The 16,157-nt window shown below is 43.5% G+C and overlaps 2 protein-coding genes across 4 annotated transcripts in view; both read left to right on the top strand.

Moving 5' to 3' along the window:
* Window positions 1-2,593: 2,593 nt before the first annotated feature.
* Window positions 2,594-4,135, top strand: atp5mj (ATP synthase membrane subunit j). The gene is made up of 4 exons (XM_029247508.1): window positions 2,594-2,669; window positions 3,391-3,514; window positions 3,656-3,676; window positions 3,856-4,135. The coding sequence occupies exons 2-4, from the start codon at window positions 3,391-3,393 to the stop codon at window positions 3,867-3,869; spliced, it is 159 nt and encodes a 52-aa protein (XP_029103341.1). The 5' UTR covers window positions 2,594-2,669; the 3' UTR covers window positions 3,870-4,135.
* Window positions 4,136-5,318: 1,183 nt separating this feature from the next.
* LOC108941975 (apoptosis-stimulating of p53 protein 1-like) overlaps window positions 5,319-16,157 on the top strand; it is a 38,830-nt gene continuing 27,991 nt past the window's right edge. For all 3 annotated transcript variants that reach the window (XM_018764952.1, XM_018764951.1, XM_018764950.1), the window contains exons 1-3: window positions 5,319-6,031; window positions 12,854-13,001; window positions 15,226-15,345. In XM_018764952.1, the coding sequence (XP_018620468.1) occupies window positions 6,023-6,031; window positions 12,854-13,001; window positions 15,226-15,345 (277 nt within the window). In that variant the 5' untranslated portion in view covers window positions 5,319-6,022. The remainder of the gene's footprint in view (window positions 6,032-12,853; window positions 13,002-15,225; window positions 15,346-16,157) is intronic.

Here is a 16,157-nt window from a genome sequence, read left to right as displayed (position 1 = left end):
TATGGGTAATTTTAGAGTCATCAATCCACCTGAACAGCATGTCTTTGGACTGTGGGAGGAAACCCATGCAGCCACAAGGAGAACATGCAAACTCCACACAGACTGAGTGGGGATCAAACCCATGTAACACCACCCAGCAATGCTACTTGTTGTGCCACTGTGCTGTCCAAAAAGATGTTTCAAACAAAACGTGAACTGTGAGTCAGCTCGGAAATATGATTACTTTTTCTTTTTCATTTGCCCCCATTGTGCAGACTAAAAGGAAAGCCACTGGCCCTCATTTTACCCAGCCCTTTTTGCAAGAAGGAAACAGTCCTTCTATAACGGAATTCTGAGGAACATAAATGTAATTTATAGGACGAAATGCACGAAAAACAGTTACCCTCAGCCTACATGCAGATGGGTGGTGAACTCCATTGGTCTAGATCAGACTCGGGCATTTTACGGCCCCTGGGCCACATCCGGCCCTTTGGCTGTCCCTGTCCGGCCCGCAAGAGATCAATCGGAAATCAGAAATCAAACGTAAATAAGTGTACGCCATGCACAGAATACAACCCGCATTGCTTTTATTTTCAAAGTGACGGCTATTTTTTTTTTTCCAATTTACGAATGCGTGTGCGTGCTGTAACGAGAAGGATCGAGGACATTGGTCGCGGGAAATCTGGAGCTTCAGCTGCAAAACAAAGTGGACAATTTTGACTATTTCTCCTTGGCTTTGATGAGAGCTGCGAGGTCCGCAACACAACCCAGTTACTCATCTTTGTACGTGGGATAACGAAGGAAAGTTTAAGGTTACGGAGGAGCTGGAGCAATGTGGTCAATGAAAGGGACGACAACAGGCAGGGAGTGATTTGTTCATGGAGGTAAAATGCATAGTTGGACAAGCTGGGACTGAAATGGGACAAACTGGCAGGTGTTACAAAGGATGGTTGTCCAAATCTAATGGGGAAAATGTCGGACATTTGAAGTGGATGCAGGATAAAGTGACTGAAAAGAACCCAGAAATTGGTATTTTTACATTGTATTATATCAGGAGGTGTTGTGTAAGTCAGTGCTAAAAATTACCAATGTTACTGATGTTGTAACTAAAATAGTTAAATTCATGAGCATTGAATCAGAGATAGTTTGTTGCACTTTTCTTTTTCCCCCTACAGTGTGGATAATACACCCAGCAATGTTCAGCTCAAACTTATTGACCTGCAGTCTGATACACTACTCGCAGAGCACTTTTAGTCACTATCACTGCTGGATTTTTACTCTTCTCTCAAAGAGGAGAACTTTCCACACATGAGGAGGCATGCTCAGAAGATCTTTGTTCTCTCTGGATCTACCTACATATTTGAACAAACATTCTCGGTGATGAAGTTAAACAAATCCAGATACAGATCCTCTCTAACTCATGATCACCTCTCAGCTGTCCTTCACGTATCCACCTCAGACATTTAACCAGACTTCAGTGCATTTGTTCAAACCCAAGACAGACTGGATTTGTCTCACTGAACACGAAAAAAGAACCAAAAAACATCAAAAGCACATATTGCTTTTGGTATAAAGCATACTGCAAAACATATACATTTTCAGAATTGTTTTTGTGAAGGTTAAAAATATGTTATGTTGAAAATAAAATTAAATAGTGGTGTAATGATTGGCATTTCTACTATTTTTTACTGCTCTGTTTGACCTATTCCACATTTTCATACCCTTATCATAACATGTATTCTTACGCATAGCAGCTAATCAAAACCATACACACACACACACACACACACACACACACACACACACACACACACACACACACACACACACACACACACACACACACACACACACACACACACACACACACACACACACACACACACACACACACACACACACACACACACACACACACACACACACACACACACACACACACTTTCAGAACTGCTTGTCCCATACGGGGTCACAGGGAACCGGAGCCTACCCGGCAACAGAGGGCGTAAGGCCAGAGGGGGAAGGGGATACACCCAGGACGGGATGCCAGTCCATCGCAAGGCACCCCAAGCGGGACTTGAACCCCAGACCCACCGGAGAGGAGGACCATGGTCCAACCCACTGCGCCACCGCACCCCCAGCTCAAAACCATACAATTTACTGCTTTTTATGAAGCGATAAAATTAATATTGATCAGAATTAAGTTCAATCTATTGGTTCGGCCCTCCACAACAGTCCCAGTTTCTCATGTGGCCCCTTGGGAAAATTAATTGCCCACCCCTGGTCTAGATGTCAGTGGTTAAACAAGACAGGGTTCTGTAAGTCCTTGCAAGACATTTACACTATATTGTAAAGTTTTTAAAACAGTAACTGTCAATAACAAATGATTCAGTTTAGAATTTGACGTCTAAATGTATCATCAATATACTGTAAATAGAGGCGATGAGGAACTTATTTCTAACAAGTTTGTGCAGATGATTGATATGCTGAAACTGAAAAAAGCGCTGAGCCTGGAGGTCTCCACTAGATGGCAATAAACAATAAAACCATGAAGTACAGCTGTAGGCGACGCTCCTCCTGCTTGCGCTCGACGCACAGCTCATACTTCCCAGAAGGCACTGCGGTTAAGTAGTGTTCGTGACCTTGTTCTACTGCGCTGACGGAAAGGGTTGCTTATTCCTGATCATACGGTATGCCAATACATTTTAAAAGCACTTTTGCCATTTACCGGACTCCAATTACATTATGAAAAAGGAAAAAAAATGGTAATAAAATTGTATTTAGGAAAACGTATATAATATTATATAAAATTATGTTGGTGTGGCCGTGCTGTGTGGGTGTGTGATGAACACTCCCAACTGCGTAAAAAAAACTGTGTGCGCAGCGTTCTGCTACTAGTAAATAAATACTCGACTGTACTCAGTCCAGCATAGGCCTGCGGGCTGTACTTGTTTTTGGTGTTTCAGGTGTCTTTCGTACACGTCGTCTTCGGTTCTCCAGTAGTTCGTTGTGTAGACAGCCAGAGCAATTAGTAGAGACAAAAAGTACCTAAACTACCGGCAGGTGACGTAGTGCGTTGAGCCGCCGCCTCCTTCTAACTCGGAGGTCCCGGCTCCGTATTTCATTATTCCTGCTAGTATTCTGGTAGAAAGTCTTACCCTGTCTGCTGACTGCGCCAGTAGTGAAACATGCAGATGTATAATAAGAAAATCAGTGTAAGATGTTTAGCATTTTAAGTCTCTTCAAAAGTGTCAGCTAAATGATGAAATGTAAACAAGAAATTTGCTACTTCAATATTTATACATTCACATTTAGACACATGAGCAGTAATGTTGGAAGACTGTTGTGTTGAGCTGTCCTTTAGTTTTGACTGGAAGTTAAAGAAATAAATGCTAGTTTTTGCTTGTCCAGATGGCAGGACGAGCTTTTGCAGCGTGGTGGAGCAAGATGAAGCCATACTACACACAGGCATACCAGGAAGTCTGGGTGGGTGTTGGTATAATGACCTACCTCTACTACAAGCTGTCTTATGGAGGTGAGATTGCAGGAACCAAGTGATCTTAATTTCACTCAGAAAATGGGGTGATTTGTTATTAAACTGATGTCTTGAGAGTTGCATGCTTTGACTTGGTGATTGTGTAACTGTTGACTACATACTCCTTTGTTTTAATTTTAGGAAAGAAAGCAGTAAAGAGCAGTGAGTATCGTGGTCTTTGTCATTAAATGGTACTGTGACTTGTTTAGACAAATGAAATGTGTGTTCTGACTGATGTGATGTACATGATGTTCCCTTCCCATCATTCACTTGTGTTTCTCCCATTGTTTTTTCCTTCTAAACTCTAGTCATTTGAATTCCCTTTTCCTCATGCTCTCCAGGTTCTGGACATTGATTGGATATTTCACAGAATTGGCATTGCCTGCCTCCTTCCAACCATCCAGTCCTGTCGATGCCAGACATCCTGCTCTGCACTTTCCGTGACCAGAAGTCAACCTTATCGGTCACTTTACATAATAAATTGTCACACTGAATGTTTGATTGCTTTTAAAAGTTTGACAAGCTTTCAGTGTGTGTTGCTGAAATTATTCCAAAAAATTGAAGACAGTAATATTGCAGTAGGATGTATTTTCAAAAGAAATAAAGTTTGAATGAAACTTTTTTGATCAATGTCAGCTATGTGTCTGTATACAATTTATGTATGAACTTATGTAAGTTTTTTGGATCAGATTAATATTTACTATACTGTTAATTTCATTTTTGCACATGAAAGCAATTGAATGGTTTTCAGTTTCAAGAAACAAGTAAATGGTGTATGTGTATTACACTGAGTCATTGTCTTGCACAGGTTTTTTCTGTGTTTCTGAAGTCCGAAACAGTTGGGGAATTTCAGTCCTCAGGCTACAATCCTATAGGTTTTGAACTTGCCTGCCAGCAGCTGCCTGGTCTATCCTAATAAAACTTCCATTCAAGTCAAGGGGGTTATAAGGGCCACTAGAGAGCATTTTTGAAAGTGTTGATAATCCATCAAACTGACAGGTTTGAGAGACAGGTTTTACAGTTCTGTTGGACATGTGAAATAACTTATAGAAACCTACAGTAGACATATTTTAAATCATGGCCGAGAGTAGAAGAGCAGGTACTATAAACCAGTGTGTCATGTCCACTTCGCTCTTTCCTCAACACACACATTCTCTTGAAGGTGCCATGTAAAGGTATTGTATCAGGTAGAAGGAGGGACAATGTAGCACTCATCTCATTTTTGTGCGTATGTTAGAAATCAATGTAGCAAGTCCCGTGCTCGGAGTGAAAATGAAAAAACATCCGAGCATGTACTGTAGCAATTCATGTACTGACGTTTGAAACTGAACAGCATTATCGAGCATTTTACTAACATTTACTTGACTCTTTTCTTCAGTGTGACTTGCAAATATTTACCCATTTTATATAACTGTGCAGTTTTACTAGCGCGATTTCGGGAAGGTATCAAGAACAAGAGCACAGAGTAGCAGGTGGGATTCAAACAAACCTTTGGGTTCAAAGGCACTGGCCTTCGGCTGCCTTTTACAAGCATAAAATAAAATAACGCAATCAGCGAAAATCTATAAACACGAGGCGCAACTTTCCAATGATATTGAAGTAGGTCTGTCGAGCATCGCTCTCGGCTTTTCGTGTGTGAGGCGTGACGTCACGTACTAGTGGAGCGCGCGCTCCAGGTCAGAGCAAAGTGGTTGTCCTACGGAATTGCGTCTCTCCTGTCGCTCATTCTCGCCAGGCGCCGAAGGTTTCATGACTGCGCTTAAAGAGATGCTCGCGCTCCATAGACACGGCGGTTGTCGTCGCGCACGCTGCATCCCTGCGGCGCGTGCTCTCTCTCACTGACTGGCATCAGTGGAATCGTAAATGCGTGTTAACCCTTTGCTGGCTGTAGCCCCTAGCTTTGTAAGTTATTTGTGTTGTAGGCTCAGAACTGTGTAATATATAGCAAGGTATTAGTGAATGTGTGTATATATATTATTGTCTTCTTATTAATTTTTTTGTGAAAGAGAAGCCGCAGCGGCATCGGTGAAGAGAATTAGGGGGAAAAAAGCGGGCGAGGTTCTCTAGTATGTTTAACGCTGAAGCTGCCTCTCCGCAGCGCCCTGTTTTTGCCGAACTCACGGCCCGAAACTAAGCGCCTATATGAACGTTGACACGAGCCCGCTTTTTACCTTCAAGCTCTGGGCCTCTTTAATTAATGTGCAGGCTGCTCGTCGTGTCGCCTCCCGCCGGTTACCTCCTCCAGCCGGCTGCCGCGTGCACTGTGTCAGTTACTACCGGGGGCGGTTGCGCCGTGCGTACGGTGCACAAGCCGCGAGTGAACGGGGCCTTAGAGTACGAGAGCACCCAGCAAGGAGTAGCCCAGATACGCCTGTGTTCGAGTCTCAGTGAAGGAGGAGCGTCCACATCTCTGCCTCTTGTAGCATTGTGTGTGGAGGGAGGGCAGCGGCTCTTCGCAGTCCGCGTCCGCGCATCTCATGACTGACACCGTCTGAGCGCGCAGCAGTGATGATGCCGGTGAGTGTGCTAAGATTTCTTCATTTTTTTCCTCTCTGAAGGCGTTTGGCACTGTCTAATCGTCCCCTGGGTTTTTTACTTCAGTACCTCATTTGTATTCCCAAGTAGCCTATCCGACGCTCCGTCCACCCGAATCGAATGTCCATGGTTTAATTAGACCTACTACTGCTGCCACTGTGTATACTATAGGTCTCTGCTTATTATTTTAATTAATCTTCAGATGTTATATTAAATAAACATTTGATCGATACATGATTGATTGTTGCCCGCATCTAAACACATACATACGACGATGATAAATTGGAAATGTTATCCTGAACGCTCAGCGAGTTATGAGAGCAGTCACTGCTGCTGTGTGTGTTATCTCGAGGGGAGTACAGGAAAAATGAAGTACATATTAATTTTATCTTATTTAACATATTCAAATAAATTGATTAATTAAATAAATAAATAATAAGACTTGTATTCGCGAAGGCCTCAGTACATGTGTTTCGGACAGTAAGAAGGACACATCGGGCACGCGGCGGGTAGCTCGCGCTTCGCTCGCCACTTACGGCGCCGGCCTCATGTGCGGGTCTTTTTCGAGGCTTGTCAAATGCATTATTCTGTAAGCCTCACCGGGGCGGGGGGGAGCACCGTTGACCATCTTTTTACGTTTTCGTGAATGCAGCCTGATGTGCACATAATGTTTCGATCTTAATGAATTTGGCCATTGCGTTGTGGTGCCTCGCCACAGCGCACGGATGCTATCAGACCTAGACCGGTACATTTGGCCAAATCGTGTTTCAGGACTGTTTGTTCATCGACTCGGACTTCATGATGGGTGTGCTTATTTTTAAATGACATTCAAATTCAAGCTTTGGATGCTTTCACTAGCCTGGCCTCAGATCATAAGACGCATATGGGGTTTATCTCTCAGCTGCCTAATTATCTCCTATGCGCTAAATGTTCATTTAAACGACTGCATTTTATTGTTTAATTTGTCCAGAATGTGGACCTGTAATTTCCAAGCTTCTGCGCGGTAGCTTCGTGGCAACTGGCATCTGAAAATGCAGAGGCTCGCGGCGTGGATTCGAGCGGAAACCGCAGGGGGTTGCGCGTGGGGCGTCGCGGGTTTGTGACTGATCGGAGATCATCGTCAATGCTGTAAGGGCTTTTAGTGGTCATTTGATTGATATACGCGTCGGGCTCACTCGTCCGTATGGCGTATACCAGTAAACGTGAAGGAAAAGGCACACGCAGTGCGTGTGTGTACGCGCTTGTGCGCGAGGGAGGCAGACTTGTCTTCAGGGGTATCCCCCCCTGAGTCATTCTGCAGCAGCGCTCCCAGTGATGGCCCCACGATTAAGTGCCTGTAGAGCGCGGCAGGAACGCGACACAATTGCCGCCAGTGAGGAGTCCTGCGGTGCCCAGCATTAGTGAGGATGGAGCGGCTCTTTTGCTTCACTTCTCTGCACATCTCTGGAGAAAATGAGCTGCAGTGCTTTACTGGGGGTCGGGGGGCGACTAAGGACAGGAGCTAGGGGCACCAACACGCCCCAGTGCCACAGGCCACGTGCAGACTTGAGCCCATTCTGCTTCAAGTATCATCTTTTAACCAAGGGACATGAAATATTGCTCCTATATGTTAATGCACTTACTCACTCGCCTCACCTCATCTCATTAAGTGCTTTGGGTCATCGTGATGTGGAACCTATCCTGGAGTCACTGGGCACTAGATTAAGAGAGGATACAGCCAGGAGGGATTGGCCCATTCACCCAGGAGTGGCCACACCAATTCACTCACAGTTGGCAATTTAATATCATCAGTTTAGCTGGAAGGCGAGGACTTTGCAAGAACATGCAAAGTCCTCCAAGAAAGGATTCAAACTTGTGCCCAGATAATCCAGGTGCTGTGAGGAAGCTGCACCATTGACAGTGCCACTGTGCCATCTTTAAGTTAGTGGTTATCATACAAGTTCTGCAGTGTTTTCCTAGTACCTTATGGTGTAAGGTGCCTGTCCAGATAGCCTTGTGCACATTTCAGTCAGGTGATCACCGGATAAAGTGGTTCATAATTTCATTACAGTACTGACATTTCTCAATATGTGTGCTGTGATATTTAAGGAACAGGGCACATAAATTTCTGCATTACTGGACAGATACGCAGCTAAGGCCATGAAGGAAGGGTACAAATGAGAGGCTGATACCCCAGTTGTCTATATTTCCTCACTAATGCTGTGCTCATAGTGTAGACATGAACAAAGAATTCCAGTTAATAGAATCTTTGAAAGGGGAACTGGATTTTTATTGCACAAAAGTACACATTCTGTATACCGCTGATACAGTAACCAAGCATCACTTTTTCCTAGATAGGCCCTCTTTTCTATACCTAATTTACTGCGTGATCTGCTTCTTTGCTGAGGTTGCGGACACAAGTAGTTATACACACACACACACACACACACACACACACACACACTGGCTGAAACTGCTTGTCCCGAGTGGGGTTGCAGCACACTAGAGCCTAACCTGGCAACACAGGGCACAAGGATGGAGGGGGAGGGGACACACCCAAGACAGGACTCCAGTCCATCACAAGGCACCCCAAGCAAGACATGAACTGCAGACCCATCAGAGAGCAGGACCTGGCCAAGCCCGCTGCACCACCATGGCCCCTATCAAGATGTTACAGCTGAATGATATTTTGCTAAGTCTTTGAATAAGGATTTCAGAACCACATCAACAGTTGTAGTTGCAAACCTGTTGAAGAGCATCATAGTGGCAAACTGCACACAGGCAGGCCGTGTTTTTCCAGGATACAGGGACTGCTGTGTCCAAACTTTATTTTCCTTCACATGAAATTGCAGATGAAATTGCAGATGTATGTGAACCAGCAGCACCCAGGGGTTAGTCATGCTGCAGTTGGATGGAAGCACACACCAATCCAGTGAACTTCTGCCCTGGGATGCATGGGCAAAGACAGTGAAGCACTTCTCTTTGAAGCATCAAAATGACCAAGAAATGAAGTGGCCCCATTACTACAGCGGACCTCCTCCTTTTACCAAAGGGTTGGGAAGTGCACTGGGTGATCAGAGCAAAGTTAGGACTTGGGTGGGGTTACATGCAAAGTCATAGACAGAAGGTACATCAAGAAGGGATATCAGGTTATTAGCACGTAGCAACAATGTTATTTATAGCTGTTAATTCACTTCAAAGTCTTTTTTAATTCTAGAATGCCCAGGAGGGGTGGCACTTGGACCCCCCAGAGGTTATTTTCCTCCTTTGCCTTTCGGTTGGAAATTTTTTATTTTCCTCTGTGGCCAGTAGGCATACTTACAGCTTTAATAATTACATAATTATTGTAGTAATGTAATTTATAGCCAGCCTTTTATTTGTATTATGCCTCTGATCATTTGTTCAAGCGCTATGTGCCACTGTGTGAGAAGAGCCCTCTATAAAAATGAATTGAATTGATTTGAATCGAAGGTAGAAGTGAAGGATGCCATGATAGAGATGGGGCTAAGAAGACATACATCCAGCTATGTATAAACCATATAAGGTTTTTCGCAGCACAGGTCCCTGGATGTAGAGGAAAAACACTTTCCCTTTTGTTCTGCAGTAAGTGATTAATCAGTCTTTGTCCCTTAGTAAGTTGTTCAAATGGCCTGTGTGTGTTTATTGTCTTTGTTTATTTGTCACCTCATAGAATACCCAAGAGGCTGGGCAGCCGCTGGTACTTGAACCCCTAGAGGTTTATTTTTCTCCTGTACTCCTTTTTGGAAGTTTTTTGTTTTTCTCTCCTCAATTGCCAGTTGGCAATGCATAATGTAGTGATATTTTGCATGACAAAACACCTATAGCTCTGAGGGAAAGAGAGGAAGACCTGGGTGTCGTTGGCATAGCAGTCATTGGAGAATCTGTGGAAGGAAATGACAGAACCGAGGGAAGAGGTATAGATGGAGAAGCATAGGGGGCCCAGCGTTGAGCCCTATGGAACACCAGTTAATGTCTGGGGATGTCCGGGAACTAGGCCTCAAGGTTGCAGTATATCACAGGTGTAATCATTTAGCATGTTCTCATAACCTCCTGTAGGGTGTCCAAACATTCCAGAATTCCTTAGAGTTGTTGTGCAAATTAACTTTTTTTCAGTGGAAGAAATAACATGACAAATTTTTAAGGAGCAGATAGATGCATACTGTATCCCATCAGCTATTATATAACAGGTCCCATACAATGACAAACCTGCTCTAGTGTCTTGTGCAGCATAATGGGATGTTTGCCTGTTACATGGTAATTTGATATGTGAACAACAGTTGCTCTTGTAATTTTGTTAGAAATATTAAATATGTTGGTGTTATCATTACAATGCATAAAAATACCTTTTATTTATGTAATTTAATTTTAGTTGATATATTTTTAACATGGGGTCTAATCATTTTTTTTCCATAAGAAATAATGGTAATTTCACCCTCCTTTACCAGGAAGTAAACTAACAGGGTGATTTCTCAGGACACATTTACCCCATTATGTGAGCAATGGGTGTACATTCACACATACACCACATAAATAGAGAAATGCATGTGTGTGTCCAAATGAAAACAGTAAATAGCGGCAGGGTAGTGTGCATTAGAAGAGTCTGCTGTGTAAATGGATCACTCAGTAATGTGTGTTACAGAAGCAGTGTTAAGCAGTGTGATGTAGTGCTCCCACTGATGAAGCTGTGGCCAGCTGTCATGCTGCTGATTCCTGCAGGTACCTCAGCATCTATTACCATCGGTGTCTCCTAGGCAACAGAGAGGTCCAGTGCCCAGCTGGCTTTTCAGAGCCTCTGTAGACAAATGCTTACAAAGTATCAGCAGAGACTGACTGACTGACTGGTGTAGTTACTGTCCATTTGAAACATAGGCACTTTGTTACATTGCAATCAGTGCATTTGGTTTGTACTCTATTGTGATGATGGATTTATTTGACACAATGTTATTGGGAGCTAGCAAAGCAGATGACATGTACATGGGGATGACATCTAGATGCCAGTGTTAGATAATAGTTATTTTTTTGTTTAACTCTTTCATTTTAAAGCCATTTTTATTGTAATCTTTTATAACCCTTGGACAAGATTATTTTAATCAAAATTGAATAAAAATATTTAAGCATATGTGTTTGTGCTGTAATTAACATATGGCTTTGGTGACTAGAATTTTCCCGTGACCCTCTATTCTGATTTATACGTATCACATCCAGCACATTGGTAACAAAGGACTATATTCATTCAAGTCCCTTTCTAACTCATCCTGATATGTGATTTCTGTCTGTCACAGTAATGCTTCTATTGCATGCTGACAAGTAATTGTTGTTATTTCACTAAGTGCTCTGGCACCTAACTTAAGTGAGCACAACACTGGATTAGTCTTTTGAAGGGATTTTACGCTGTAAACTGCACATTTCACTCACATTTTGTTCTTCAAGCGCTACGCCATCTGCTGACCAGCAAGGTCCCAGCCCTGCTTGTACTTGGCTCGGACTTAACCCTTGACTATTGTGTTTTCGCTGAGATGTACGTCGCTTTGGAGAAAAGCATCCGCTAAATGAATAAATGTAAATGTTTGCTGGGACTCTCTGACTGACAGCTCATGATCAGCTAGGTTTTATAGTGGTGGAATGTTGTGGCTGCAGTTGGCATGCCCAGCACTGTGCTTCCAGTGAGTCTGGGTAAACTAGTTCAAAGCATCCCTTCTCTCTTTAGCCCACCTTCTTTCCACAGCCAAGTGGCAACTGTCACGTTGTTAATTCTTGTCTGAAGCAACACTCCACCTCTTAGCCAATGAGATGCTTTCCTGGGATTGTCCCACTTCAGCACTGGCATTAAGACCCTTCATCACAGCCAGCATGCTGGGTATGCGTTTGGGGGAATGCATCCTTGTGTGTGTGTGTGTGTGTGTGGATTTGGGGTAAAGCTCCTGTCCTCCACTCTGAGGCAGTGGTCTGTACACATAGGTCTGTGTCTGTATTGCGAGCCGTGCCTCTTGAGGCCACCAAAGGAATGCACTATCAGCAATGTGTGTGTGAACCGTGGTGTATCGCTGCAGGAGAACTGAAAGCAAGGTTAGACTGTGGTCCCATGTGCTCCAGCACAACTGAATATGCGCTCAAAATAGCCCCCTCCTTGCAGCAGTGAGGTCAACTGCCTGTATCTGGGACACTGCGTGCGTGCGTGTTTGCCCGTGCATGCAAGAGATGGGCACAGACAGAAGCTTAAAGACTCCTCATACAACACTATTTGTAATGACCAGAGGAATTTCGGTCACTGTTAACTAGAGCCCATCAGTCATGAATCTAATCACGCTGGTTATTTACATCTGGAGTAATTATGGATTTCACGAGTTCCAAAATGACATGTAAAAATATGCAGCTGTACTTAAAGGAGAAACCGTCAGCTCTAGCAGTAGTCAGTCAGCAGGTTGTGAAACATTTAACTCCGGAATACAGTATGGTTAATTATAACCCTCATTAATACAGTTCCGTACTTAGTTTTGAATATTTCTGTGTTGCTTAGTATTCTTTTAATAAGTGATGTAATATTCATGCCTAAATAAATAATAAACTTATCAGTAGAAACAGTAAAATTTTCCTTCTCACTGCTCTGTGTGAACGTTCACAGCTCCTTATCACATGGGAAATTTATACAAATTTTATGAATTCCTTATTTAGTTAATTATGGTTAGTCAGTGTCATATATTGAAAGGCTGAAATTCCACATTTCCTGTATTACTCCTGGCATTTTAAATGTATGTGAGGACATCCCAAGTGTGCATCACGCTCCTTTTTGTCTCTCCCTCCCAGATGATTTTGACAGTTTACCTGAATAAAGGCCAGCAGACACTGGCAGAGGTGCCAGTCACCCCAGAGACAACGTGTCGTGATGTGGTGGATCTCTGCAGGGCACCTGGCGAGAGCAGCTGCCACCTGGCTGAGGTGTGGAACGGCAATGGTAAGAAAGAGACAAGCCCCGGCGTGCATATCGGGATTTTAGCAAGTCTGGTCCACAGCAGATTCAAGTTTTGTCTTCCACTGGCTTTAACTGCTTTAGCACTTTGGGGTGGATTATACATTCTTCTGGATTGTCCCTTGGTGTTTCCTAGAACACTAAGAGCCAAAAGAATTAGCAGTGAACTTCCCAAAGTATCTGAGTCTCCATCATGTCCTGTTTGAGGGTCATTCCATTAATTTATCGATTCATTGACAAAAATAACATGTGCTGTGTCAGTAAAAATTATGAATTTGGCAGAAGAGCAAAAGCCAAGCAACCCACAAGTGCCCTACATCTCTGGTGATCACCGCAGCAGAGCTGGGAACACCTGGCACCTGATTTCCTGATCAGACTTACATTTCACATTTATTCATTTAGCATTTGCTTTTCTCCAAAGCGATGTACATCTCAAAAAATCTTGACAGCATCAAGAACTGGATAAGGAACATAGAGGAGTTGTGGTTTTGGCAACATTAAGGTACTTACAATCATTTTACCCACTTACACAGCTGGGTAATGTTACTGGAGTAATTTAGAGTAAGTATTTCACTCAAAGGAACTATACCCAGAGTTGAGAATTGAACTTTTATGTACAAAGGTAGCAACTCTAACCACTATTAAAATCAAACTTTTCACTGCTACTACGAGTCTGGGTTTTCATTCCAGCTTGTTAGCTGCTCATTTGGTCCACTGTGGTACAGAATTTCAGCATTTAGAGTTGGTATAGTGATATATAAATTTACTTTTATTGGATTTCATCAGGGGGGTGCTGTGGCACAGTGGGTTGGACCACGGTCTTGCTCTCCGGTAGGTCTGGGGTTCGAGTCCCGCTTGGGGTGCCTTGCCACGGCCTGGCGTCCCGTCCTGGGTGTGTTCCCTCCCCCTCCGGCCTTACGCCCTGTGTTGCCGGGTAGGCTCTTGTTCCCTGCAACCCTGTATGGGACCAGCGGTTCTGACTGTGTGTGTGTGTGTGTGTGTGTGTGTGTGTGTGTGGATTTCATCATAGTGGTGAATAGAACTAGTTATTTAGAGACACAATGAGATAAATATTTGTAAACAAAGTGTATGGGACAAGCGGTTCTGAAAATGTGTGTGTGTGTGTTTGCTGTTTTTGGAGAAGCCTAATTTCTGAATAAGCAGACCCATTTCAAAGGAAACTGGAACGAGTAAGGGCATCAGCTTCAATGATATGTGTTGCTATTGAATGTTTCAAACTGCCACTAGATGCCACTGGCCTGTAACTGGTTGTGTGCTACTCTAGCCCAGATCTTCTTAACCTGTTCTGCCATGGACACCCTTAAGAATGTGATGAAAGATGAGGACACGTCCTAAAAAAATGTCCATAAATAAATTAAGAAAAGAGAAAAGACTGCACTCAGTGTATTACACTGAAACTTGATTACCATCATATAATTGTTTCATAGATAGCAACAGCATATTAATGTTTTCCTTTTGACATTCCAGTTTACAGTTGCTTATTTAGCAGACACTTTTCTCCAATGCAACTTCCAGTGAACTCTATGTAGTGTTATCAGCCCACACACCTAATTCACCAAGGTGACTTACACTGCTAGATATACTACTTGCAATGGGTCACACATCCATACATCAGTGGAACACACTCTCTCTCTGAGTCACACACTACAGGTGAACCTGAACAGCATGTCTTTAGACTGTGGGGGAAAACCAGCACAGACACTGGAAGACCATGCACATTCCACACACACTGAGTAAGGATTGAACTCATATCCTCTTGCACTACCTAGGTGCTGTGAGACAGCACTGCTAATTGCATTGCTAACTGTGCCTCCGTGTCACCGGCAGTTAGTGTTATTTTCAAAGCAAGCCTGCATTTCAGGGAACTCTGGAGCCTATCGAGGACCCTTAAGAAGCCTATGGACCCCAGCTCAAGATCCCCTGCTCTAGAGTTTCTTTGTTGAGGGCAGAAAGCCATGTTAACTTGTACTCCTTGGTTCTCTCATGGGTCTTGCTTCATTGAGTAGAGATTGTGTTCCCAGTCGGTCTCCCACTTACCCCACCTATAACCTAATGGCACTGAACTAATGGAAACAGACTGGGTTCCAGGCCTAGGAGTCATGTGCATCAGTACAATGCACCTTACGGTTGGTCTCATTCTGGCTGACTGCTGCTCCTTCTGGCCACGCCTCCATCTGTTGCCCCACAGAGAGAGCCATCCCCTTCGACCACCTGATGTACGAACACCTGCAGAAATGGGCGCCCAGGAGGCAGGAGGTGAAATTCTTCTTGCGGCACGTGGACTCGCCTGCTGACACCGTGAACCAGGGTACGTCTGCAGGGGCAGCAATGAGCTGTCTTTGCAGGCCTTTTCTTTTTTTGCCTCTTTGTCACTCATGTACATTTATATTTATTCATTTAGCACATGCTTTCCTCTGCATGAAAGTGCATCTCAGGGTAAACAAAAGTGCATTTTACCATCAGATGGAGGCATACAGACAGAAACACGCAATTCTTGAAATTCAGCCAATTAGTCCAGTACTGCAGTAAAATCAACATGCATTAAACAAGCAGCTTCATATAGAATTGATAGGGAGTAATTTTTAAACATGTTTAAAACATGTCTTTAAACAAGTGGAAATTTATGGAGCAGATTCAAGGTGAGGAAAGAAGAGAGTCTGAAAGGGATTGTGTTGTTCTGGATGGCACAAGAGAATGTGAATTTGATCCCTGATCAGTCTGTGTGGAGTTTGCATGTTCTTCCTGTGTTCACATGGGTTTCCTCCTACAGTCTAGAGACATGAATTTGGCATCGTCATAGTAGCAGTCTGACTGAGTTCCCCCCGTGAGGATGAATAAGTTTTTGTTATTATTGAATACGGAGAGGGAATCAGCAGTTCTGAATGAGAGAGGAAGCACACTGGGGCCAGAACCAAGACCCTTTGGGTGTTTGTTGTGAGAATCATGCAGATCCTGTGGATGTTTCACAGAACATATCAGCAGAATCTAGTTATGGTTTTAAAGGACAGACTTGAGTCAATACTCGGGTTACTTCCAGGCTTTTAACCAATGAAGCAGATGAAATAGATGAGTTCTTCATTTGGATACAGAGTTTGCAATATGTGGACAAAAGAAATTAGC

Source organism: Scleropages formosus, chromosome 21 (assembly GCF_900964775.1).
Source record: "Scleropages formosus chromosome 21, fSclFor1.1, whole genome shotgun sequence".
NCBI classification, from domain to species: Eukaryota; Metazoa; Chordata; class Actinopteri; order Osteoglossiformes; family Osteoglossidae; genus Scleropages; species Scleropages formosus.
The sequence above is the reverse complement of the archived record's forward strand: the minus strand, read 5'-3'. Positions and strand labels throughout refer to the sequence as shown.

Bases quoted from the DNA above. Each gene is read 5' to 3' on its own strand.
- atp5mj (XM_029247508.1), top strand. From the start codon at position 3,391: ATGGCAGGACGAGCTTTTGCAGCGTGGTGGAGCAAGATGAAGCCATAC. The intron at 3,515-3,655 runs GTGAGATTGCAG...TTTTAATTTTAG, and splicing joins CTACAAGCTGTCTTATGGAG to GAAAGAAAGCAGTAAAGAGC.